The sequence below is a fragment of the Phalangium opilio genome, unplaced genomic scaffold (assembly GCF_054372755.1).
Source record: "Phalangium opilio isolate 3A_F unplaced genomic scaffold, DU_Popi_V2 ptg000209l_1, whole genome shotgun sequence".
NCBI classification, from domain to species: domain Eukaryota; kingdom Metazoa; phylum Arthropoda; class Arachnida; order Opiliones; family Phalangiidae; genus Phalangium; species Phalangium opilio.
In genome coordinates, this window is record NW_028324217.1 from 226762 (window position 1) to 254072 (window position 27311).

At 41.1% G+C, this 27311-nt stretch overlaps 1 protein-coding gene across 1 annotated transcript; it reads left to right on the top strand.

Annotated features, from left to right (window-relative positions):
* The first annotated feature begins 216 nt into the window (after nucleotides 1–216).
* LOC149618079 (leucine-rich repeats and immunoglobulin-like domains protein 1) lies at nucleotides 217–26521 on the top strand. The gene is made up of 19 exons (XM_089855023.1): nucleotides 217–734; nucleotides 6894–6965; nucleotides 14144–14215; nucleotides 14305–14376; nucleotides 15053–15193; nucleotides 15267–15410; nucleotides 15510–15653; nucleotides 16046–16117; nucleotides 16195–16266; nucleotides 16353–16496; nucleotides 16585–16809; nucleotides 16889–17046; nucleotides 17110–17252; nucleotides 17328–17508; nucleotides 17576–17857; nucleotides 18535–19107; nucleotides 20125–20642; nucleotides 20730–21075; nucleotides 21965–26521. Exons 1-19 carry the CDS (start codon nucleotides 505–507, stop codon nucleotides 22234–22236), a joined length of 3861 nt encoding a protein of 1286 aa, XP_089711149.1. The 5' UTR covers nucleotides 217–504; the 3' UTR covers nucleotides 22237–26521.
* The last annotated feature ends 790 nt before the right edge of the window (nucleotides 26522–27311 follow it).

The following is a 27311-nucleotide window of genomic DNA, read 5'->3' on the forward strand; positions in this document are numbered from 1 at the left end:
CTCCAAAACAAACCCCTAAATGGCGGCTTCCCCCTTCAGCAAACTTGTAATAGTGAGCATCGGCATCGATCCCTCCTAACACCACGTGATCCCTTTTATCCAATCAAATGCTAGAGGAGATTTAAAAAGAGTCTGCCGAGGGGGGGATGAGTCTGCTAGGGAGATGGGGGGTCAGGGGGGCCGTCAAATGCTCCCTTACGAGTATGTACGCGTGTTTCTGAGGTCTGGCTCGCTAGTTCGAAGCCAATGTACGTGCGCGAGTGTACGCTGTGTATTACTGTTGCGCCTTTAGCCAGCCAGAGAAATGTCCTACCGACTGCTCCATTAAAGCTACTCAAAATGTTAATTAAATGAATTAAACTAACGCGTATTCGTAAATGACGTCGATATTAAGCGATAAATGGACGAAAATGAGGCGACGTAAGTTCTTATCGCGGCATTTTACTTGATTTTATCGCGTTTTAAGAGTATTTGGGCTAAGCCTCGGCTTCTCGGAACTGTAAAATGGTCGCCGCCGTCGCCTTAAGCCTAGGTCCTCGAACGGGGCACTTTGCGCTTTTTCGACGTCGAATTTCGCCCGTATTTTGGATTTTATTAACGCTTTTAATCGGTATTTGCGACGGAGTGAATAATAAATGCCCCTCCAGTTGTTCGTGTTTGGGAGTTTTGGTGGATTGCAGTAAAAAAGGTCTAATAGACGTTCCTAGAGATCTTCCCATTTGGGCTGGAATAATGTAAGTAGTAACCTTGTCCTTCCCTACGTCTTTTTTATTATTGACCAAGGCTTAGCGGGGTTTGTTTTGATTCGTCTTCCCTAATGTTTAATTTTAAATCATAGTCGTTAATTGTTTTAAAAACTAGTAAAAATTAGCGAAAAACTCTAATATCAACACGGTTTTACGTTGAAAACAAAAGATATAAGCTAAACGTATTTGATCAGGCGTGAATGGAAAGGTCAAAGTGTTAGAAAACGTATTTTAGGGGGGGGGGGTTGAAAGTTCAAACGGGTGTTTGTTAATTTGACTGGTAATTAATTTAGGTTGGCGCCAAAGTTTATGGCGTTGCAGCTTATCCGCTACGAGGATTAATTTGAGGGTTTAAAATGATATATGGTTTTACAAGCGGGTTGACAACTGGGAGTTGGTGTTGATATACGACCATGTAATTAATTTAAATCCCTTGATTAGTATATTACACCCATAAAGATACGGAATCAATTATGATAAAACTAAAGGCAACTTCAATCCGTATAGTAGTACCGTCTTTGTATGATTACCCAGAATACTTTGAGAGCCCAAAGTTGATTGATTGGTTATATATAGAAGTTCAGGGGTTAGTTGACCATAGCCTGTCCCCATGTCACTGACCCTCATTTAAGGCTAACCTAAGTTGTGAATACTAATTTGGGATGGGGTTACTGTGTCTTATCCCCAAATCACCCAGAAATACCTTTTGAACCCTAAGGTCAAAAGTCAGACATGATAGATCAGAGATGTTCAGGGGTTACATGACCCTAGGCTGCCCCCATGTCCCTGACCCTCATTTAAGGCTAACCTAAGTTGCGAATACAATTTTTGGTAGGGGGGGGGGGTCCAGTCTTATCCCAAAATCACCCCGAAATACCTTTTGAAACCTAAGGTCAAAAATCAGACATGATTGGTCAATGATCAGAGATGTTCAGGGGTTAGTTGACCCCAGCCTGTCCCCATGTCCCTGACCCTTAACCTAACCTAAGCCACGAATACTAATTTGGGAGAGGGGGTGGGGTTACTGTGTCTTATCCCCAAATCAGCCAAAATACCCTTTTGAATCCTAAGTTCAAAAGTCAGATAACATTACCCAGAATGTCACTAACAACTCTGAGTTGAAAAATTCATCAAAACTACGATTAAAATAGTGGTGACAGTTACCTGCCTGTTATAGTATAAATCTCAATGGGGAAAAAGCTTGGCTGTCACTAATTTGAAAATATTTCAACATAATTTTAGTTATCATATTAAAAATGAAAATAGCAAAATTAATTTGATCGGTCGCCCGCCCACTCGTGTTTTAGATTAAGTAATTCCGAGACAATATATCGTAAATTATAACTTCTAAGAACCAAAGAAGAAAAAGGGAATAAAATTGATAAAGATTGGCAGAAAGAAACCAGTTAAAAATCAACAAACGCCCATTGATAGCGGTGGCGGCGGCGTAATGTTCCTCCAGGTTGATCACGTGACCGTCTTTCTTGATTTGACACGTGGGTGGGTGGGTGGATGGCACCGACTTATACCCTAAAAGGAATTATAGCAACCCAAAGATAATAAATAGTTACACACAAGGCCTTCCCTCGCTCCCCGGATAACACCTAGGTTATTATCTACTATAGGTTTGTCAGCGTAGTGTCTCTGTGTGTTTGTAGATAAGACCATTGGCAGCAGCGTGTCGAAAAACGTTAAAAGTATCTGTCAAAAAAGACGCCATGCCTGTCTTTCGTTCTTTCTTTATCTGACCAATATTGCAGCCTTCTCTTAATTTAATACATGGACTTTGTAGTGACAAAGAGGATTAGGTAATTAAGGTGGTTTTCTTTAAAATTCAATTACTCAGTCTGAACAAGACTAATAGAGCATGGGCACACGCCACGGGAGGTCCGGCACGGCACTTGACCCGCAAAATTAAAATACACCCTATAATACAATCCCCGAATTCGATAGGTCACGTGTCCTTTCCCTTCTGTCGCGTTAATGCGATTTTAATTACCAACCAACAGTATAGACATTACAGGCATTCATTTAAACTTTCCACCCGAAAGGATTATACTGTTTATTAGAGTAATGACACTCTGTTGCCTTGACTGTATTACGTTTTAAGGGTGCTGCCACTACCGTATAGCGTGGGTGGGCGAAGGTCTAGGGGGGGGGGGGTTGTGCTCCACGTGACGTTCTCCGTGAACTCGCGCGCGCTCTCTCTCAAGTCCACGTGACACCTTAAATGTCTCGCGCCCCAAAAACAAAAAAAAATACCAAGGTGGTGTTAATATTCTGTATACTCATTTAAATTTGGCTCTTTAAAACGGGAAAACACCCAACCCAATATCCGCTTAGTTTTAAGAAGAACAGAGGGTTACGTTACAGCGGAGATAATTATGTTTTAAAAAAGGTCATTTGCTTAATTAATATACTTAAAAATATTCGCGACTAATTAAATTGTTTGCCTAAATATGATTTGGGAAAAATCAAAACCTAACTTGGCTACCAGGCTAGGGATCTTGCCAAGCTTTGGTGGAATTGAAAGCTGGTCCGTCTTTGTGACCCATTGGTCAAGGATAATCCCGAGATTGGGGGTTTTTCATTTTCTTAATTAATTTCAAGGGGGTCATCCCGAAAACACTCCTTCCAATGTTCATTAGTAACTTGTGGGTTAGGGGGTGCATGCATCCCTTGGGGGCTCAATCAAAATCGACTTTACTTCGGTGGTAACTTCGGTGGTATTTTGGTTGTAACAGCGTTTGATGGTCCTGGCGTGATTTGGGCAGGCTATGCAGGGTGCAGCGGTTGTTATTTCTTTGGGTTCGGGATGGTCGTTGCTTGCTTACGGGATGCGCGCCTTGATAATCCATCCTCTCCGGGACCCCGAGTGAGTGAGCGAGCGTGGAATTTGCAAAGTAAATAAGATAGGAGTTGTGTGTGTGTCTAGAGTATTTTGTTCATTGAGGACTGAGGAAGCCAGGAAATGGACACTTAAAAACTTCCTCTCTCCCTCCCCCCCGTCCCCAATGCGCCGCCGCATCGTGAAGGCCATCTTTGTATAACCATAGCTTTCAATCGCCTCGCAACGCCTTGAATCAAAATTTGTTTTTTATCAAACTATTTATAGGGAACGTTTAGCCTTTATTTAGCCTTAGATTTGACGAGGAATTAAAAACATCCGAACACGAGTCTATTTTAATAACGATCACTTTAAGATTGGCCCAAAATACAGTGACAAAGATAGCTTAGGTCAAAGTAGCTTTGGTCGCGTTAGGTTAGGTTAGGTTGTTGAAAGAGCATCAGGATCGGCTTCGGAACCTGGGTCTTTTTTCTGATCAGTACGCGATTAAAACGTAAGGCCGAAAATCCTCCTTAGATTTAAATACAGCTTGAAACCTAGAAGACCAAATATTACCCCTGTCCATTCTGGAACATTGAATAGAATAGAATAGAAATGCAGTGAAGATACGAACAGGCTTTCTTTACGTTATACCTTCAACCGTATTACGTCTTCCATAATGGACAAAGGAATGGAGTCAGCTAGACTGTCAGACGAATGAGTATAAGTCTGTTTTCCATCAAAGAATCGGAGAGAGGTTGGAGGAAGGGAGGAGGTTGGAAACTAGCTTCTAGAGAAATCACACTCCGCTGTTCCCTCCTGGGCCGCCAACGTGTTATAAGCTGTTAAACATCACACCCGGGACACGCCATCCCCGGCACCCCGTCCCATCTTGGTATGGCACCGCGGATTCTTCCTAATCATCACGCCCCGCTTTAATAATCAAGGGAAGGAGTTGAACTTAAGGCGCAAGGCACCCCCTCTCCCTCCACGACGCTGTCTGTCTGTCGTAAAACTAATCGAGGGATACAACTTGTCCAAAATTTTGTAAATCGACAATAACATTTCGGATAAACACTCTCTGATTATTATTATACACACACCACCACTCTAGCTCTCGTGTCTTAACGCGGGTTTCCTTCGCCACATGCTGCATGGCCATGGGCTTACCATTATTTATTTTTGGTGTTTTCACTTCTTCTTACCATCCCCCCGTCCCCAGGACAGCTGTCAGTTTTTGGATTAGTATCTACTATACTTTTATCGGAATAATTAGCTTGGGTAATTAATTAATTAATGACACTTTTTCACTCATGATTGACCCAAAGAAAGCACCCTTCAATTCATGGTGGCAGACTTATCAAAAACACCCTGTATTTAGATAGGTGTGCCATACATAGTACCTTACCGTGAGATCGGCAATGATAACTCGTGGAAGAAAGCAATGAAAGACACGTTGGGAAACGTTTCTTATTCTTGAATGATATCCATTGATAAAATCAGTCGTCCCCATTTCGACACTTTTCCTTCAGCCCCCCCCCCGTGTACTCCCCTGTCCCCCCGGGGGTAGGCCCGCACGTGCTAGGTGTTGACCCCTCTGTCGTGGGTATAGATTTCTTGGCTTCCTTTGAGTTTGACCGCGACTCGCGATTTCTAAAACTCTTTTGACAGAATTTATTTTGGTTATTTGTGAAAGGATCGGTGGCGCCAAAATGTTTTCGCGCCATTCCGCGAACACGTGCTTTCACCGAAAGAGAAGAATATTATTATGTGTTTTCAGGTGTTACGCGCCTCCACACCCTCCTCTAAACGCGACAAAAAGATTTATCGCTTCGTTCCCTATTCATTCTTCTAGAGGTGTGAACTTTAAAGTACACACGCCATCAACTTACCTCCCACCCCCGTACCCTGGCAGTTGGACTTTAAGATCGAGATACACGTGCACCTGAAAGGGTAGTCAGGGATAGCGTTTGGTATAGCAAACAATGATCGCTTCCAACAATGCTAAATATGGGCCCAGGTGTGACCATGAAGTGAACTCTGGTAAACGCGTACTTAAAATGGTCCCAGGGTTAAGATGGAAAAGTTAGGGATTTTTAGTCCGAACCCTAGCTGCTAATACCATTTGAGTGTTTTAGCTTAGGGAATAGACTTGATGACAAATATGGAAATGGATTTAATTTTTGTTATTTAGTAGTTTTTCTATTGTACCTACTAAATTCCTCAGGATGTTGAGGTGGGTAAGGTTCAACCACTAGGATTACTCTGTATTGGAGTAGCTAAAGCAAGCATTCTTTCTGCAGGGTGTCGGTGGTATTTAGGCAACTCTTGCGCACCAATGTTTGCGCACATTTTAAGAGGTGTTAAGTAAAATCGCGAGCACATTTTCGCATTTGTTATTTTAAAAGGCGTATGCGCCACCTGAATATATATAATTTTTTACTAGGCTAGCTACGAAATCATTTGGTTATTCTTACTTCATTTCTAACCACCAAAATGGATGGTTTTTCCCCTGAGCGATAAACACTTTATACGAGTATAAAGATTCAATTTCCATATATGAGAATAACACGTGCGAAATGTAGGGCCATAGCTGAAGCGGATGAATACGTTGCCGGGCTATAGCCTGGTTGTATTTTCTTTTGAAAGACAGTTTTTGCCCTCTTAGCAAACCGTGTAATAGAAAGGAATAGTCAGGAGGGGATATATTGAAAACGGTTTAATGCCTCTGCCCCATTTCATTGAGACGGGGGCCGCCGATCAGAGAACTGACTGACCCCCGGGATAGTCAAAAGCGACCAGGGATGACTGTTGGGTTGGTTGGGACCCATCTGGCAAAAATCTTTCTTTGAACCACCACCACCACCCCAGTTCAAAGATCATTCACACCCAGCAACTTTGTTCGGAGCCCCCTTACTCGGCTGCTGGCCTTTAAGGGGGTCCCTTCTCTAGACCAGGCATTTCGACGTAACTTATGAGAGGGTAACACTCTTTGCCCCTTCCATCTCGCTTTTGGCGCCTGCGCTGTTGACGTTTCGTATGTCCCGTTGCCGAGGGTTGCCTATCCCTTTTGTAGCCACGTCGGAAAGGTCTATATGGTTGGCCCTCAATTCCGGACTGAGACTTATAACTTTAAAGGTTATCAGTTACCGCCGCGATTGAAAAAAATACCTCAATTTGATTCTAATTAAATTAAATTTCACCTCAACACGTCATTGTAACATTGAAAGCTTATTTTTATTTTGGGGGCTGGATTCAAATGAGAGAATAGGAAATTGGTTATAATTATTTAATTTCTAATTAATGTTGTTTAATTACAGCGTACTTCAGAACAACGACATAACCAGCATTCCCGAGGAAGCGTTTCGTGGTTTAGAAAACTTGACTGAAATGTAAGTAACACCAACCTTTCTTATTTATTTATTACACCAAGAACTGTCCAGAAACTAAACTACCTACAGATAATTTTAATCGTGACCTTTGAACTATCTATCTACTTAATATGTCGTATGCCAATCGACAAAGGTCTTAAATTCGGCATAATTTCTCTGGTTCTAAAGTGATAGCCCTAATATCGTTCGGGATGGTTTTCTTTTTGGGGGTGAATCCGAAAAAGGCAGGTCCCAATAGTAAATTTCGTGACCCCGCTGTCTTTTTGTTCGTTTCGAGGTGCGAAAAATATTCCTTGCGCCCCGTCGTCCTCCTCCTTGGTTCCCTCCTGCGCCAGTCCAAGACACCGTCTCTCTGGTCTCCCCCTGCACCCCTGCCTGTTCCGACGACTCGAGTAATATACAATCTCTACCCACACAAGCTGAAATCTGTGGCTGGCTCTACAGGGGACGGGGGATGGGTAGATGGGTAGGGGGGGCCAATTCGAATCGTGCCTAAAATGGTCGATACCAGATTATCTAGCTCCTTCCTTCACGCTTACAACCATCCACCACTATCCGTGTAACTGATTTTAAAAACATTTTATTTTAAAAAGAGCTTCGCTCGGTTTTTTATGTTTTTTTTTTCGATCTTGTATTTTGGTAGGCGCCACCTGGGAAAGATTTAATAAGTGAATTATGATAAGCCTGAATTCACAGAGACTAAGTTCCTATAAATATATGAACCCCGAGTTTCCATGAATTGCGTCAAAATATAAGTATTAGAGGGAGCGTCATGATTAGGGTTTGATAATAATTTCGACGGACCACATTACACCCAACTTTGGAGGCTCGTAACTCAGGTTCTACTGGAGATACGGGGATGTTCTTTGAGTATGTTATAGTCCAATTTGCCCCCCATCCAACCATACTAAAAACGTAGGGCTACGTCAAACAGGGGCCGAGTAATTAAGCAAAACGTAAACAAACAAATCCCTCCATAGGAATAGCATTAGACCCGACTTTGGAGGCTCATAACTCTGGTTCTACTAGAGATACCGGGATCTCCTTTGAGTATGTTATAGTCCAATTTGCCCCCCATCCAACCATACTAAAAACGTAGGGCTACGACAAACAGGGGCCGAGTAATTAAGCAAAACGTAAACAAACAACCTCCCTCCATAGGAATAGCATTAGACCCGACTTTGGAGGCTCATAACTCTGGTGCTACTAGAGATACCGGGATGTCCTTTGAGTATATTATAGTCCAATTTGTCCCCCATCCAACCATACTATAAACTTAGGGCTACGACAAACAGGGGCCGAGATATTAAGCAAAACGTAAACAAACAAATCCCCTCCATAGGAATAGCATTAGACTATACTTTGGAGGCTCATAACTCTGGTTCTACTAGAGATACGAGGATGCCCTTTGAGTAAGTTATAGTGCAATTTGTCCCCCATCTAACCATACTAAAAACTTTGGGCTACGACAAACAGGGGCCAAGTAATTAAGCAAAACGTAAACAAACAACCCCTCCATAGGAAAAGCATTTGACCCAATTTTGGAGGCTCGTAACTCTGGTTCTAGTAGAGATACGGGGATGTCCTTTGAGTATGTTATCGTCCAAATTGTCCCCCATCTTACTATACCAAAGGTTTGGGGTTGCGTCAAACAGGGGCCGAGAAATTAAGCGAAATATAAAAAACTTGCCATAGAAATAGCGTCACACCCAACTTTAGAGGCTCGTAACTCTGTGTCTACTAGAGATACGGGGATGTCCTTTGAGTATGTTATAGTCCAATTTGTCCCCCATCTAACCATACTAAAAAGTTAGGGCTACGACAAACAGGGGCCGAGATATTAAACAAAATGTTCGTCAGCTTTGGTATCGTCTCACTTATTGTTATTATGTTACTTATGATTTTTTACGCTGAACTTTAAAGGCCCATAACTCTTGTTCTATTAGAAATACGGGGATGTCCTTTGAGTATGTTATAGTCCTATTTGCCCCCCATACAAGGATACTTTAAACTTCAGGCTACGTGAATATCTTCGTCAACAAATTTTTTGTCTCACTTATTGTTATTATGTTACTTATGAATTTATGTAAATACACTTTGGAGGCTCATAACTCTTGTTCTAGTAGAGATACGGGGATGCCCTTTGAGTATGTTATAGTCCTATTTGTCCCCCCTCTAACCATACTAAAAACTTGGGGTTGCAACAAACAGGAACCGAGAAATTAATATTTAAAGAAAAATGTCGCCGGCTTGACCATTTCTCGACGGTTTTGTTAATCCCCTTCTGATAATATTAGCAGCAAGAGATGTGTTTGAACTTTATAACTTGTAAAAGTCGGCGGCGGCGGTGAGATTGTCATCTCGATATGAAATCTTTAAGGGTCTGGATTTAAGCGAAAAAAAAATGATTTAACGTTTCGTGATATAATGATTGTTGCGGGACGATTTTGATGAATTTCACTTTGGCCCGGGGGTTAAATGATGTAGAAATCAGCGTGGATGGAGCTCCCAGCCACGCCCCACTCTTAATAGGCCGCGCTCTCTCTAATAAATTCCCCATGCTTTTTATCGACGCTGCATGTCCACCGAGCCAGTCGAGGCACTTTATACTGATCCCAGGGATGATAGTTTCGCGAAACGCCCATCGAAGATGACCATCTTTAATAACAGCATATCGAAATAATCCCAATTACACCCCCCACCACCACCACGATTATGAGTCGAAAATGAGGACCGATTTTGCCCCCAAAGTTAGTGACTAGCCATAGAAGTTACATTTAACATTTTCGATTCTCAAATTTCAGTTGATTTCGCATAGAACCATGCATATCCCACTGAACTTGGGTCCTATAATTAGCAGGCTCCCTTATGTGACCTTGATATACTAGAACGCGTCTCTTTTCCCATGGCAGATCCACAACACGAACAAATATTATTGAAGTTTTCTTTTTTCCTTTTTAAATTTTGTCTATTTTAGTCGGGGACGACCTTGAGAGCAATTAACCCATTTTTGAATAAATTTCCAAATATTTTTTGTCGCGCGGGGTCCGTGTAGTCGATGGGTTCTCGTGCCGCCGTGGTTACCAACCAGCCAGCCGACTCTCTTTGGTCTGGTCTGGTCCATGAGCGGCATTCTAAGTAGCCATTGACGCCAAGTGGTCCGTCGGGTTCGGATCAACGCGCCTTGTAACTGTTTATGAATTCCATTTTCATTCTTCGATATTTTTCTTAACCATTTTTAACGTTATTCCTTCCAACGATGGTTTGCTTCGATCTTATCCGTTGGAGCCCCGGGCGCGAACCCGGCCATCAGGCCCAGGATCGAGATGCTATTATTGCTAGTCGAACTTAATGAGTTTGCCTCATGATGCGGGGCGTGGTTAACGTGAAATCGCTGGTGAATCTGTGATTTATATATATTAAATGGCTGGCCCTAGACCGATATACCGTGTAAGCTAGCTAGCCGCGTCTATAGGTTAATGGTCGAGGCCCTAGCTGAGACGATGCATTTTCGATTCATAATTAATTGGTATATGTGAGACTGTTTTCCATTGGCGTCGCTTAAGCAAGCCCCTCAACGACTAGAAATTTATACGACGTCCCGAAAAAATACTTCGTTACTTCATCGACATTTAACAAATATTCTCTTTATTAGCGTACCAAGCCCCTCAAGGACTATAGAAATATATTAATACGGTCATTATAATATTTCTAAAGATTCCTTGACTAAAATTATCAGGCGAATCAATTGCAAGGCGCTCAAAGACTATAGAAATACATTAATATGGTAATACACCAATTGAATTGTCAATTATCATTTGATTCTATGTTACAAGTATAATTGCAAGCGAATTGACAAGTATCCGAGCACGCCTCGCTATTAAAAAATAAATGAAAAAACATTTGTGAACTTCCTAAGGGGTTTTATAATTCAATGTTGTGCTGGCGAATACATAATTTAACTTCATTTGAATAATTTTCTCGTTAAAACGCTTGCATCAGGCGAATCGTCGTTAGATTGCGTGGCGTTTCTCGTATTCCTTCAACCCCCCCCCCCCGAATCTTTTTACAATGCGCAATAATTCTTTCCACTCTAAAACAATTTAAAAATATTATCGTCTGTAATTATTAATTCGTAATAAACCGTCGGTTTACCTCCAGCCACGCCCATTTTCATCCGCAGATAATCGCTTAATTACCTAGTTATTAAATAGTATTAACTAACGGATTAGGTTAAGTTGTAACTAAGTTTTAGAAACCTTTAAAACATGTGGAAGAAATGATATTGTTAGATAATATGCTTCTTTTGCCGCTATAGTCGTAGCTCCTTAAAGATAGCGGTGAGTGTTGAAAAGAATAGAAATGTTAAGTTAAAACCAACAGCACCGTGCACCGAATGATTTTTATCTCGCAAGTGACAGCCGTATGATTTTGTTTAACCCGTCTATTGTGTTGGGCCTTCGACACCTCACCAAAAAAGCGGACACGAATTAAGATAAGATAAGATTGTAGAGAAGCGGGTGAGAACTTTACTAAAGAGGCCACTTATCTCGTTCTCTCGCTCTCTCTCTCTCTCTGGTTTTGTAGAGTGATAGTACAATCATCATCGTCTTGTTCTCCATCAGCTTCTTCTTCTCTCCCAGTACACAGAGTTGTTGGGAATAAATGGGAGGTTCTTGTTAAATCCGATCTAGGAACGGCGCTTGAATTCAATCTGGGAGGTCCGCAACCATTACTCAATCGATTACGATAAAGAATCAGGCGCTGCCCCCCTCCCCACTCCCCCCACCAACTAACAATATTAAACAGAGAAAGAATAATATGGTAGACAATGACTATCGTGTTATCTTAACAACCTACACTTTCCCTCCAAACATGGGCCGCCTATAAAGTGATTTCAATCTTTTGGAAAATCTTGTTAATACTTGGTACTATCAGGGATAGATTTAATTTTAGAAGTAGGAATGGAGAACGGAACGGTTAGTATTTACTTCAGTTATTCCGACTCATAGACCACCCAGTATTGAGTCCCTCCTTCCAACACGTAATGTAACGAAAAGTTTAAATTCTCTTATTGGCTGCTAACTTAAACTATACGTTTTGATGACGTTTGCTGACGGGTAGGGTGAAAAATAGTGACTTAATTCCTTTGTAACCTCTGTCGCTATGACCCGCCTAGCTTCTTTCATACCCCCCCCCCCTCCGTCCCGGGGAAGGGGGACCGGGACTTTGACGCGCGCCCAGATGTTACTCCGTTCTCCATTCCTACTTCTAAAATTATATCTATCCCTGGTACAATATAGTCAAACGTAGGTTATGACCCCCAGAATACTCTGGCAGTGGTAGCTTAGGATTGATTAAGTTCCAAGGGTAACGTTTCATTTTAAATCTTTTGAAAGAGTACTCCCGAATCAAAGTTAATATTATTAATGTTAATAATCTTATTGTTACGCGATTCAAAAATTAAAATTAGGAATTTTGGGTCTGTCTAAAAAAAAATATTTTAAGAGATATTACAGACACGGCGCCAACCAAGCAGCCAGTCTTAAATCACGACGGTCACCTCTCCAGGGGTGCCCGGCTCTCTATAGCACCACCACCACCCCACCTCGGACCAACAAATACCTTTTCTAAGCTTAGCTCACCCCACCTGGAAGCGACACCGCTCCCCCTTTAAACTGTATTAATTCATACGCCAAGATAACCTATTCTGCCATTACTCGATGTATAATATAATCCGGGCAACAAGAGAATTTCATCCCTACCAAGAGAGAGAGAGAGAAAAAAAAAATTCCGAGAAATCTTTTATGTCTGGAAACTTCAGGGTGTGAAAAAGCTCACCACCATCGGTGACCCTCCCCCCCCCCGAATGCCCCTGGTGTGTGCCCGGGGTCGGATACTTTTCCCTCTCTAAAGACGGGAATGTCGCGGCTGTTTAAGGCGTTACGGTGGTAGTTGGATTAAGTGTCCTTTTTCGTTAATACCTTGGCGGTCCAGAGTTCGATATGTTTTGGTGTTTTGAAACGTTTCAGATTCGCGCTGCTGCTACGGCGGCGAAGGTTGGGAAAGGTTAGGGTACAAAAATCAATCTATTGTCAAATGATTTTAGTCTCGAATTTATATTTTTGACGTACGTGGCCAACCATACACGTAATGTAACCAACCATAACAGAAATTTGATACCCAGGGCCAACTTTTGCACCCAGAAAATTAAATAATGATCCAAAATTTGATTCCATCCATAAAAGAATTCGAGAGTTTATAATTTTGATACGAATTATTTAGGTACAAAGATGATTAAGGGGGTCTTATAAAAAGTGAGGCTAATTATGGGAGCCAAAGTTCATGAGTGGGATAGATGGTTCTATGGGAATACAACCAAATTTTGATTATCATGCATGAACATTGGAAAAGTGTTTTAGGGATGACCCCTTCAGTTTATTACGTTAAATTTAAGGGGTCATCCAATCATAAACACGAGTTCCAATGTTCATGATCACTTGTGTTAAAGGGTGCATCCCTTTCTGTGGCTGAATGAACTGGTCATAGAAGTTACATACATTTTCGACTCAACAATCACCAACTGTACTACCAACAATCCCTTTTTGAAAAAGTACTGTAGGCCTATCTATATTTTGCGCTTTCAACGTTGAATTATTACTGACTATTCCATGAACAATGGCAATGTCTATCTGGGCCTGCATGGTATAAATAAACGAGTGTTCAATTTCCCACCGAAATCCGTATGCTCAAGTAGATAATGAGGATATTTGACGAACCCCGTCCCCGTCTCCCTGCAACGGGACTGAGAGTGAATCCAACCCTCCTTGGGTGACTCAGCAGCCCCCTTCCTTAACTATTAGCGTAGTAGCCCCCCCCCCTTCGCGTTCCGAGCTGATTATTAAACTGGATGATATGTTATAAATTGGTGGTAACCGCGTTGAGGCACCCTTTGTTCAATATTTCATGTCCGAGAAATTGCATCAAATTGAAGATTTACTAAAGGACATCTTTATTGATCTAGAATAGATCTAATTAGACCTAATTTCACCATAAATAAGATAACGCGGGTCTTCAGACCACATTGTATTGTAGCATAAGCTTATTATATAACGTCTCCCTAAGTCTAAACTTTGAGAGACTAAACAAACCATTTCTATTTTAAATTTTATTTCTAGCGACTTGAGTATTAACCGGATTCGATATCTGAATTCGTCCGCTTTTCAGGGTCTTAATAATTTAGTTGAACTGTAAGTTTAATTAACACTAGCCTTCAAATATTAACCCTTTTTCTTCAACGTCGCGTCACGGTTTAACTTTAATCCAATGGTTTTTTCAGGAAAGTTAACGGCAACTTTCTGAGTGAAATTCCCAAGCTGGGAAATTTACCCAAACTACAAAATCTCATTCTGTAAGTACTTGTATTGTATTCATCTTTTGACCTTTAACCCTGAGAGATAGAGAAAGAATTGGTCGTGAAAGGAAAGAGTATAGACTAGTGGCGGCAGCGTCCGCTTCGGGGTTCCTCTGGATCTATTGTTGGCGCCAGTTTAATAAAATTCGTCTAATTTAATCGTAATCTCAGCCAGTTAGCCCCCCCCCCCTGGACAAATTTTTGACGCTCAAAATATCAAACGTCCATTATTCACTTAACCGTAATAACTTTTAACGCGCTAAATTAACCGGGACTCTATTGGTACCGTGGGGATGTTCACTCTGTATCTCCCTCTTAGAACTCGTTTATATTACAGAGTGAATAGCCCCTCGGGGATTGTCACTCTCTCCCTGACAGAACTCGCGCATATTACGGAGTGAATAGCCCCTCGGGGTTGTTCACTCTCTATCTCCCTCTTAGAACTCGTGTATATTACGGAGTGAATAGCCCCTCGGGGATTGTCACTCTCCCTGACAGAACGCGCGTATATTACGGGAGTGAATAGCCCCTCGCTCGGTACCCTGCCGGTTTTCGATGACTCGTGTTGTTTTTTAGTAATTGTTACGCGCAGTAGCTAATCGTGGCGAGTTGGTCATTAGTGATTGTCTGTAAGATCAGTCAACTTGAATGTTGGGGTGAAATTTGATTTCAGACATCGTAATAATATCGTGTCTATCGACGGTACCGCCTTGGAGAGCCTCCCCAATTTGCAGCATTTAGATTTGAATTCCAATAAAGTTCTGGAATTGAAGGCGGATTCGTTTCCAAAGGCCTGCGTCAAACTGCAGCAGCTGTAAGACATATTAATGAAGTCCGAAGTGGGCCCAATTAGTGACTTTAATTCTTCATGGTTTTGTCCCTCTCAGTTCCCTAAACCATAATCGTATCCGCGAGATTGAAAAGGGCGCCTTTGATAATTTGACTTCGCTGCAATCGTTGAAGTTGAATAAGAATAACGTTAGAGTCTTGCGCAAGGATCTCTTCCAACAACTGGAAAACCTCAAAAATTTGTAAGTACTTAGTAGGCCCACGTTTGGGTAGTCGTCGTGCGGGGTTGCCGTCTTTACGGGGGGACCGTGTTGTAATCAAACTGTCAAATGTTTTCGCAGAGAGTTGAGTCGAAACCAGTTGACTCAAATTGAGGGTTTGGTCTTCCAAAATTTGAAGTCCTTGCAGATTTTGAAGTTGAAGAGAAACAATATTAAACAACTTTTGGATGGAGCCTTTTGGGGACTCGTCAGCATTAAAAACCTGTAAGTACTGCCATTTTTTTGCCTTACATTTTATACAAATCGGCAATTTTACCCTTAAGTTTTATACAAATCGCAATTTTTTCCCTTATATTTTATACAAATCGCAAATATTTCCCTTATATTTTATACAAATCACAAATATTTCCTTTACATTTTATACAAATCGCAAATTTTACCCTTATATTTTATACAAATCGCAAATATTTCCCTTATATTTTATACAAATCGCAAATTTTTCCTTTACATTTTATACAAATCGCAAATTTTTCCTTTACATTTTATACAAATCGCAAATATTTCCTTTACATTTTATACAAATCGCAAAATTTTCCTTTACATTTTATACAAATTTTACTGAACGCGTTGACATTTAAATTATTTAAAACTATTAGACATTTGGACAATAACAACATTAGCATGATAGCTAAAGGATGGTTGTACGGCTTGACCTCTTTAGAGCAGCTGTAAGTTAAATAAAAAGAAATCAATTAACCCCGAAGTGATCATAAACGTTTCAATTGAGATTAAAATGTTTCCTTAGAACCGTAAGTCATAATCAAATTTCCGAAATTGAACACGACGTCTGGGAATTTTGTAAACGATTACTCGAACTGTACGTTAATAATTAAATTTAATTAACTTAATTAACTTAATTAGTAAGGCCTAATTTAATTGCGATTAATTTAATTACGACTTAAGTGACTTAACATTTAACGAACTGGAAATCATCAGTAAAGGAAATTTCTCAAAGTTGGAAAACTTGAGATATCTTTACTTGGACAATAACAAAATATCCTACATTGAGGAAGGGACCTTCAAGTCCCTTCACAATCTACAAGTCCTGTAAGTTGGTCCCTAGCTTTCCAGTACTTGTGTGTCTTAGACGATTAGGGGGTTTAGAAGAATGGTTGGTTGGTTCTTGGCGTTTTAGGGTCTTGAAGAACAACGACATTTCGTGGTCAATCGAGGACACGGACGGCGCCTTTACTGGACTGTCCCGCTTGACCAAACTAAGCCTGGCCAACAATAAGATCAAGTCCATCGCCAAGAAGGCTTTCGTGGGACTTAACAAGTTGAAGACGCTGGATATTTCCCAAAATCCAGTGACCTCCATCCAACAGAACCCTTTCCTCAACTTGAAACACCTCCAAACGCTGTAAGTACTTGCATGTTGTAATTTATAACTTATTAAGTTAAGTACACGCGTAATTGAAAGTCGCGCTTTGAAACCTTAGAACCTTGGACAGTCAAAGCCTGTTATGCGACTGTTCCTTGAAATGGTTGCCATTATGGCTGACCAGTACCAGAAAGTACATTTCGGCTCAGTGTGGTCATCCAATTTGGATGCGAGGCGTGGCCATCACCAAGGCCAACGCCGTTAATTTCACTTGTGGTAAGTGGTCTCGACCCAATGACCTTTGCGTTGCAGCTAAAGGCGCCTTTTGTTCTGTTTCAGATGACTTCCCAAAACCGTACATAACCGAGGAACCCGAAACCCGGATCGCCTTGAAGGGAGCCAACGTGACGCTGGTCTGCAAAGGAGCCATCTCTTCCTCGGCTTCCTCCGACACCACTTTCCGCTGGAGGAAAGATAACAAGGTACGCTGACCAATGGTCTTCTTGGACATAGTACGTAGGGACAAGTACTTTATAGGTTTTAATTACTTTTTGCAGTTGTTACTTGATGGGAATAACGTTGAAACGTACGCGGTGACCAAAGAAGGTGGAGTGACGGAATACGTCAGTATCCTGCACTTGAGGAATGTCCAGGACCAGGACGAAGGTCGATATCAATGCGTCATCTCCAACCATTTGGGATCGGTTTACTCTCAAAAGGCCAAAATCACCGTTCATGGTAAGTTATAAAGTACTTACTGAAGTCATTTAGGGAGGTACTTAAGTCGTTCTTGTTTGGGGCGCAGTGTTCCCCGTTTTCACCAAGACACCAAAGAACGTGACGGCCAAAGCCGGCAGCACTGCGCGGTTAGAATGCGCCGTTCAAGGTCAACCGGCGCCCGAAATTGCTTGGCAGAAAGATGGCGGAGATGATTTTCCAGCCGCCAGGGAACGCCGGATGCACGTCATGCCCTCCGATGACGTCTTCTTCATCGTCAGCGTCAAATTGAGCGATATGGGAGTCTATAGTTGTACTGCTGAGAATGCGGCTGGGACCATCGTCGCCAATGCAACTCTACAAGTACAAGGTAAGATAAAGAATTCTCTTCTCCTTTTATGTTAATGTCCGCGGTTCGTCGCGGAGTTTTCTGGTTACTGGACGCGGTAACTGTTTGTTGGTCAGTCGCGGTCACCGTTGGTTTGTTGACTAATCTAAACGCGGTCGTCCTTTGTTTATTGGTCAGTCGCGGTCGTCCTTTGATTATTGGTCAGTAGTGGTCGTCCTTTGATTATTGGTCAGTAGTGGTCGTCCTTTGTTTATTGGTCAGTCGCGGTCGTCCTTTGATTATTGGTCAGTCGCGGTCGTCCTTTGTTTATTGGTCAGTCGCGGTCGTCCTTTGTTTATTGGTCAGTCGCGGTCGTCCTTTGTTTATTGGTCAGTCGCGGTCGTCCTTCGTTTATTGGTCAGTCGTGGTCGCCCTTTGTTTGTTGGTCAGTCGCGCTCGCCCTTTGTTTGTTGGTCAGTCGCGGTCGCCCTTTGTTTGTTGGTCAGTCGCGCTCGCCCTTTGTTTATTGGTCAGTAGAGGTCGCCCTTTGTTGGTTGGTCAGTCGTGGTCGCCCTTTGTTGGTTGGTCAGTCACGGTCGTCCTTTGTTTGTTGGTCAGTCGCGGTCGCTCTTTGTTTGTTGAGAGTAGTGGACAGTTGAAAGGAATTACGGGTAAGGATACTTGAGAGTTTAAAGGGGTTGTCTGTGTGGTTGGGTTAGAAATCCCGTCGTTCGTGAAACCGATGGAAGACAAGCAAACTCAGGAGGGTGAGACGGCGGTGTTGGAGTGCATGGCGTCGGGCAGTCCGAAACCGCGCTTAAACTGGACGAAAGACGGCGGCCCCTTAATCCCGACGGAGCGGCACTTCTTCACGGCGGAAAGCCAACTGCTGATCATCGTTCAGACGCAACCGTCCGACACCGGACGCTACGTCTGCGAGATGACCAACGCCCTGGGTTCGGAACGGGACTCGGCCTACCTGAAAGTCACTCCCAGTTCCAACGGGAACGCGGGCGGCGTCGGTGGCGGCTCCAAGGAGGACAGCGGCGCCACCACGGGAATTATTATCATCGCCGTCGTCTGTTGCGTCGTCGGGACATCCCTGGTGTGGGTCGTCATTATTTATCAGACCAGGAAGCGTTCCGAGGAGTTCGGACATCCGCCCAATGACGACGGACTCATTTCCGCCGGGGAATTAGCCCCCTTTCATCACCCAGGATATCCTTCCGCCGGATCGGCCATCGTCGACTTTAAAGAGTCCGCCGGACATCTCTTTTCTGATTCCAATTCAGGTAAGACGAGAAAACACTTTTTTTTAACATTCTGGGGTTCATGGTCGAATTTGGAATAGTTAGGGATTTATAAAATGTTTCGCGTGATATCAGGGATGGGTAGTTTAACAGGGTTCATACAAACCTGGAAAAATCGGGGAAATAAATAGTTGACAAAAACCTCATGGAAAACTCAGGGAATTACGAATTTTTAGTAAAATCAGGGAATTAAGCAAAATGTTCGTGAACATACCCTCCATAGGAATAGCATTACACTATACTTTGGAGGCTTATAACTCTGGTTCTACTAGAGATACGGGGATGTCCTTTGAGTATGTTATAGTCCAATTTGTCCCCCATCCAACAATACTAAGTACTTGGGGCTACGACAAACAGGGGCCGAGATATTAAGCAAAACGTAAACAAACAACCCCTCCATAGGAATTGCATTTTAGACCCAACTTTGCAGCCTCGTAACTCTGTTTCTACTAGAGATACGGGGATGTCCTTTGAGTATGTTATAGCCCAATTTGCCCCCCATCTAACCATACTAAAAACTTAGGGCTACGACCAACAGGGGCCGAGTAATTAAGCAAAACGTAAAGAAACAACCCTCCTCCATAGGAAAAGCGTTTGACCCAACTTTGCAGGCTCGTAACTCTGGTTCTAGTAGAGATACGGGGATGTCGTTTGAGTATGTTATAGCCCAATTTGTCCCCCATCTAACCATACTATAGACTTGGGATTAAGACAAACAGGGGCCGAGTACTTAAGCAAAACGTAAACAAACAAACCCCTCCATAGGAATAGCATTAGACCCAACTTTGGAGGCTCGTAACTCTGGAAAATTCAGGGAAGTATGTGGGGAAAAACATGGAATTCTCAGGGAATTTTTTTTTCCAAAAGTGGTATGAACCCTGTTTAATGTTTCGTGTGATACCAGGAACTGGTCAGTTTAATGTTTCGCGTGATATCAGGAATTGAGTTCTTGTCGGATGAAGATTAAAAGTTGCAAAATGGTTGTTTGGTCCCTGATAGAGCATTCTAGCAAAGACAGTGGGACGGGTGAAAGCGCGAAACACTCGAACGACGAGCTGCTATCGTGCGACGATCCGGGGTCGCATTGCCATCGCGGTCTCCTCTTGAGTTCGGCCAATAACCGACACGCCATCGTCAATGGCATCGGGGGACCCTACTTGGGCAGTCCCCTCCTGAAGAGACCCCCCAGTGTCTCCAGCGGGCTGGAACATCACAGCGACGTCTCGGACGAGCTGAGTCAAAGCGGACATACCACCTGCGATTCGCAAAGCCCTCTGCTACGCACATTCCAGACGACGGCGCCCCACCCTCACCATTCCGAGGACTACGCCGGCAGAAGGGCCAGGCACCATCATTCCCAGGACTATGGTGGAGGTGGTGGTGGTGGCGCGAACAGAGCTCACCCCAACTGGGCCAGTCATCAACAGACCCCCAAGGGGAACAGTAACGACGGGTATTATTCGCGAGGATCGCCCGCCCAAGCTACCGTACATCACGCACCCTGTAAGAGTTCAAAGGTCAGTCATTTATCATTTATTGTTATTGGGGTGAATCTGGCGGCGTTTGGGTTCGAGTACTTGATGGGTTGTTTACTTGCGTCTCAGGATGATAACGGTCGGGGTTGGTTATTCGAGGCGGCGACGACGATGGGTGCCGATGACGCGGCGGTCAGTTCCGTAGTAGTTCCTTTTAAGAACGGGGTCCCGGCCACGCCGCCCCCAAGTCACGCGCGTTCGCAACGCTGCTTTTCGGCCGAGCAGTTGAGCAACCCGCCGGAAAGCGGGGGCGGCTCCCCCCGGTGGATGGAGGGCGAACAGGCTCGCTTGAGGCTGGACACGGCTTCGTCGCGATCTTCCGAGGCGGTCACACCCAGTGGACGCAGTTCCACTTATCCTAGGTCACTTTCACTCGCTACTTGGAGTATGGGTTCGTTGCAGGCTGGACAACAAGGTTAGTCCCTATCTTTGTTTTGCCTTTGCTGCCTTTTGCGTTGGGTTAACACGTGGTTGCCACATCTTGGTGTATTTGGAAATGGGTCCAAAAAGGTTACGCATATTGACAGAATGGGTTTAAAAACGTCGTGGAATCGAATAATAGGCTCAAAAGGGTCCTGGAATTAAAAATTGGGTTCAAAAGGGTCGTATAATTGAATAATAGGCTCAAAAGCATCGTGGAATTGAAAAATAGGCTCAAAAGCCTCAAAAGCATCGTGGAATTGAATGATAGGCTCAAAAGCATCGTGGAATTGAATAATAGGCTCAAAAGCATCGTGGAATTGAATAATAGGCTCAAAAGCATCGTGGAATTGAATAATAGGCTCAAAAGCATCGTGGAATTGAATGATAGGCTCAAAAGCATCGTGGAATTGAATAATAGGCTCAAAAGCATCGTGGAATCGAATAATAGGCTCAAAAGCATCGTGGAATTGAATGATAGGCTCAAAAGCATCGTGGAATCGAATAATAGGCTCAAAAGCATCGTGGAATTGAATTATAGGCTCAAAAGCATTGTGGAATCGAATAATAGGCTCAAAAGCATTGTGGAATCGAATAATAGGCTGAAAAGGGTCGTGGAAATGTCAGGGAAAAGACGTGGAATATAAAAATAGACCAAAAGGTCACGGTATAGTCACGGAGTTTTAGGAAATTTGATTTTAGTTTGGAAAATGTCGCGGGTTTTAGGAAGGTTGAGGGACATGGCGTAATTCGGGGGGAAACCTAGCTAGGGAATAATTTGAAATTGTGGCAACCCCCACTAGCCTTTTATATCGCTTGCCGAAGTTTCATCTGGCGGCAATTCCCCCTGTAAGAAAAACATTTGGTTAAATTGTCGCGCGTAGATGTTCCCAACGACAGCGGCAGTTTCTCGATCGTCAGCAGCGAAACTCTGCCGACGAGTCCGCGGAGTTCGGTAAGTCGTCGAACGCTGTACCTAAACGACGTTGAGGGGCGCAGCGCCTCGGCCCCCATGGCCCCCACGGAAAGCCCCGTCACGACCCCCGACGAAGACAAAACGCTACTAAACCCGAGCCGAACAATAGTTAATAATAACACCGATATAAATTTTAAAGGCAAAAATTCCCCGACAAAGAATAACTTTGAAATCACTTAAAAAACAAAGTTGATGATTTTGAAATCATTTTTAAAAAAGAAAGTACGCGAAACATTTTTGAAGAAAACAATCATGTGTGCTAGTGCCATTATTATTAACAACAAACAAACAAACAACTACGTGTGTGTGTAAATATGTAACGGACAAATACAAAGTTTAAGGACTGTAAACGAGTAAACAAACAAACAAACATCCCCCCGTTTCCCCCCTGTTGCCCCCCCCCCCAACCAACAAAATGTTTTAAAAATAATTTTAATTTAAAACGTGAAAGTGAAACTACCCGGACAACTACGTAACGTAAGTACTACTACTACTACTACTACTACAACTACGTCATTCGTGTCGTAAGTAATAGTGGATGGTTTCAACCTATTTTAAAAACGAGTAAACAAATAGAGGTCCATTCTGTCCCGAGTAAACAAGCCCTAATTGATTGTTGATAGTTGACAAAATTGACAGCCCGGGCTTCGTTCGCACTGGGTAAATGGAATGGACTTTAGGGAACTTGGTTTTCTGTTAAATTATTTCGGAGATCCGATACGGTGGTGACGTCACTAGCCCGTCTTCTTCAGATAAGAAGGCGTGACGAGATTAGAGATATTTCTGAATGCCTAGTGCGAACGTAACCAGTTGGTTAAGGTATCCGTAAATGACGTTTTTAGTCTAGGTCCCGTGACGTCACGGCTGAAACGTCGGGAAACATTTCGAGGAATGATCGGGATCTCCGTATTGGTTTATAGGAAGCCACGCCCACTTCCCTACTCCCCCTGGCCCCCCTCCGTTCCGTAGATGTAAAAGTTGTCGGTGTTGTGATTTGTAAATAGTATATAGATGATAGTATATATACGCTGACAGAAAAAAACGTATTTAAAACAAAACAAAACAAAACGTATATATATATTTGTGTACAGAAGAATTTAAAAACAAATCGTGGAATTATAAATATTATAGATTTTAAGTCTGTATAAATTAATTAATTATTAGTTCGCCCCCCCTCTCCACCCCACCTACCTCCCCCGCTTAACTTAATTAACTGATTGCTGGCATTTAGTTTTAATTATTATTATTATTATTATATGGAGACGTCAGCCCCCCCCCCCGGAATCGCGAAATAATTAATTAATCAACGTGGCTCAATTCATTCATTTAGTGCCATTTTTTAATTTATGCATCTTTCTTTGCCCAGATAGACAATTAAAAAAAATTTCCCAAATTTCTTCAATTTTCAACTATTTTTTTTTTCTTAAATTTTCGACAATTTTTTTCTCCAAAATTTTTTACAATTTTTTTTTCTTAAATCTTCAAGAATTATTTTTTCTTAAATTTTCAAAAAAAAAATTCTTAAATTTTTCTGAAATTTTCAAAAAAAAAAAATTCTCAAATTTTCAAAAAAAAAAAAATTCTTAAATTTTTGTTAAATTTTCCTAAAAATATTTTTCTTAAAATTTTCAGAAATTTTTTTTATAAAAAGAATTAAAATATTTGCGCCATTTTGGGGGGTCTATCTGGGCAAAAAAGTGAAATATATTTTGTTATTAAGTTAATCATAACTCAGGTAGCTTTAATTAATACTTGTTAAGAGTGTCATGATCATTTTGCGTGCCAATTTAGCAGCAGCTCCTCCTCCTCCCGATTGTTTTCTAGCTGGCTGAAGAAAACATTACATAATCAATCATTAACGACTTTAGTTCGATCGAAGGCGCGCTTCAAATTCCGTCGTACTGTCAATTAAAACCTTTTCCCCCAAAGGTCAAGGTTCAACAGAGTTGCTACTAAGTAGTATTTTAACGCCATCACGCTAACTAATAATTATTCCAGCCACAAAACACAGAAACAAACACGCTTCTTATTAGGCCTACGCCAAACATCAGCTTTCTAGCCAAATTCCAATCAAGTATTCCGGTAGAGTTTAATCAGAGCTACAATTAGAGACCAAGTAGGGCAAATTCCAACCAAAATTAAGGAAATTATTAAAATACTAAGGATAAGTATTCGCTAAAATTAATTTCAATTTTGGACAGATAACTTTCTTATTTATTGTCCGATTTTGACCTAATTCGTCTCGTTTTGTAGGCCAAATTTAGATCTATTTATTAACGATTGAAAACCCTTTCGTGGAGTTCAACGAGAGCTACAATTTGAGACTAATTAGGGTTAATTCGAATCAAAATTAAGGAAATTAGAAACAAATTAGGCAAAATCTTTTCCCGTTTTTTTACACAAAATAGCTCGTAACTTTATTATTTACCGGCCGATTTTGACCTAATTTGTCTCGTTTTGTAGGCCATATTTAGATCTATTTAATAACAATTGAAAACCCTTTCATAGAGTTTAACGAGAGCTACAATTTGAGACCAAGTAGGACAAATTCCAACCAAAATTAAGGAAATTAGAAACAAATTAGGCAAAATCTTTTCCCCGTTTTTTTTTTACACAAAATAGCTCGTAACATTATTATTTATTGTCCGATTTTGACCTAATTTGTCTCGTATTGTAGCGCAAATTATGCCCTACCTAAATCGCGTTAGAACTTGCACCAGTAAAAACCCTTAAATTATTCCCCCAAAATATTTTAAAGCTCAATTTACAATTTAACATATCCCAAATTAACGATTTTAAATTCCTTTCATCAAATAAATAAATAATTAACAAAGATTAATTAATTCAGCCTAGCTCTACGTACGTACGTACGTACGTTTTTAGCAAAGACTATATATATATATAACACGTAGAAAAAAAGCGTGAATCATAGCATAAATTATAGTATTATAATTAATTTAGTAAATAAATTTGTTTTCGTGCCAATTTTAATTTTAATTTCGTTGTAATTAAGAGACGTCATTAATTGTACATGTATAATATCTTGAGGCCAAATAATTTTAATTCATTCGCGTAATTAATTAATTAAGATAAATCGATTAATTTCAAAGAATTATAGATTATTATAAAAATGAAATGAAGTATATAATGATATATATATATGATGATTTTAACAAATGAAAGAGAGAGAGATAATAGAGCGGTTAAGCGAGAAAGAACGCTTCTTCTTAACCTCTCTAAATATTTAGAAGGTACAAACCATATTAATATTATTAATTTCAGTTTAAAGTTTTATTTAAATGCGTGGTCTTTATTAATATTATTTTTCAACCTTCCCCCCCCTCGCTACCAATTTACTATACTCTTTGAGCGACTTGGACAGTGTCCAAGCGCCGCTAAAAGAATATATATATTATTTTAAATTATTCTTTAATCCGTATTAAATTAAATTAATTAAATTAAATTAGTCTTCCTTAAAAATTATTCACGATATCAGGTATGGTACGGTATAAATGGGGTCATGACCCCGTCCGCGACCTTTAACCCCCTCCCTCCCCTTACAGAATTTTAATATACCAACAAAATGGCCGCCGCCGATGCCCGTCGCACTTTTTAACTTCAATATAAAACCATCCATAAATAAATAAACATTTTGTCCATAAAAATGATTTAAAAGGAACGTCCAGTAAACAAGTAAATAAACAAACAAGTTTTCGGCTTCAGACGCTAAACAAACAAACAAACAAACAAACATTTTAGTCTTTTTGGCAAAAACCATTTCGAGCGATTAATGCCTTTTTAATGATTAAAGTTTTAAATATATTTCTTAATTAATTTATTTTTAAAAAGGAAAACGAAATGATTAACTATAAACATTAATTAACGGCTTCGTAAACAAACAAACAAACAAACAAAATTCCGCACCTCAATTTTCGCTAGCCAAGAAATAAATAAATAAAATTTTTATATTAAAGTTCATACGCGATGAATTCATCCGAGTTGCGTGTGGACTTTGTTTAAAATTTAGCAGACGAATCTTCCCCAGTCCGGTAAATAAAAAACAATTAGCGTTAAAGAATTTTTAGCAACAGATGGTTGGTACGTGAAAACAGGTCTTAATAAATTAATAATTTCACGGAAATTCCGTGAAAATAATAATGTTCTACATAGATTGGAGCAGCTCCCACTTGTAATAAATTATGATAATGTATGATTGTACGGGTGTTTTTGTGAATGTCATATCACGCTGAGTAACAATTTACAGATCTTAAAAAAGGATAAAAAATACCGTATTCATAGAAGTATATATATAATGAAGTCTGGATAAGTTATTGATTGTAGAATCGTCCTTTCCCCCCCCCCCATCTTGGAATCCCTCCTAATGTAATAATTAACCATATCTATCAGAGTACTAACCTAACTAAACCCCTGTCAATTAAATAAACCACTGTATTGTAAATTTTCATTTGTTTCCAAATTAATTTACTTCTATTTCAAGGCACCCCTTTCGTCACCATTTTAAGGACTGCGCAACTCGGGATCGGGATCGAAGTCCATTAGGTATGTATCCAAACAAGGATGCCTCAAGTAATTTATCACCAATTTTCTTACTTACTGAATACTGAAAACTTGTATATGCCAAGTCCTATTTGTCCCCCATCCAAAAATACTAAAAACTTGGAGCTACGACAAACACGGGCCGAGTAATTAAGCAAAATGTTCAAAAACATGCCATAGGAATGGCGTCACACCCAACTTTAGAGGCTCGTAACTCTGGTTCTACTAGAGATACGGGGATGCCCTTTGAGTATGTTATAGTCCAATTTGTCCCCCATCCAACCATACTAAAAACGTAGGGCTACGACAAACAGGAGCCGAGTAATTAAGGAAAATGTTCGTCAACTTATGGTATCGTCTCACTTATTGTTATTATGTTACTTATGATTATTGACGCTGAACTTTGGAGGCCCATAACTCTTGTTCTACTAGAGATACGGGGATCTCCTTTGGATATGTTATAGTACTCTTTGCTCCCCATACAACGATACTTTAAACTTGAGGCTACCTCAATATCGTCGTCAACTTATTTTTTGTCTCACTTATTGTTATTATGTTACTTTTGATTTTTAACAATAAACTTTGGAGGCTCGTAACTCTGGTTCTACTAGATCTAGGGGGATGTCCTTTGAGGATGTTATAGTCGAATTTGTCCCCCATCCAACCATACTAAAAACTTAGGGCTACGACAAACAGGG

Excerpts from the sequence above, each read along its gene's own strand:
- LOC149618079 (XM_089855023.1), top strand. The coding sequence starts at position 505 with ATGGTCGCCGCCGTCGCCTTAAGCCTAGGTCCTCGAACGGGGCACTTT. Across the intron at positions 17,858-18,534 it reads TGCAACTCTACAAGTACAAG|AAATCCCGTCGTTCGTGAAA; the intron begins GTAAGATAAAGA and ends TGGTTGGGTTAG. Across the intron at positions 20,643-20,729 it reads CACCCTGTAAGAGTTCAAAG|GATGATAACGGTCGGGGTTG; the intron begins GTCAGTCATTTA and ends CTTGCGTCTCAG.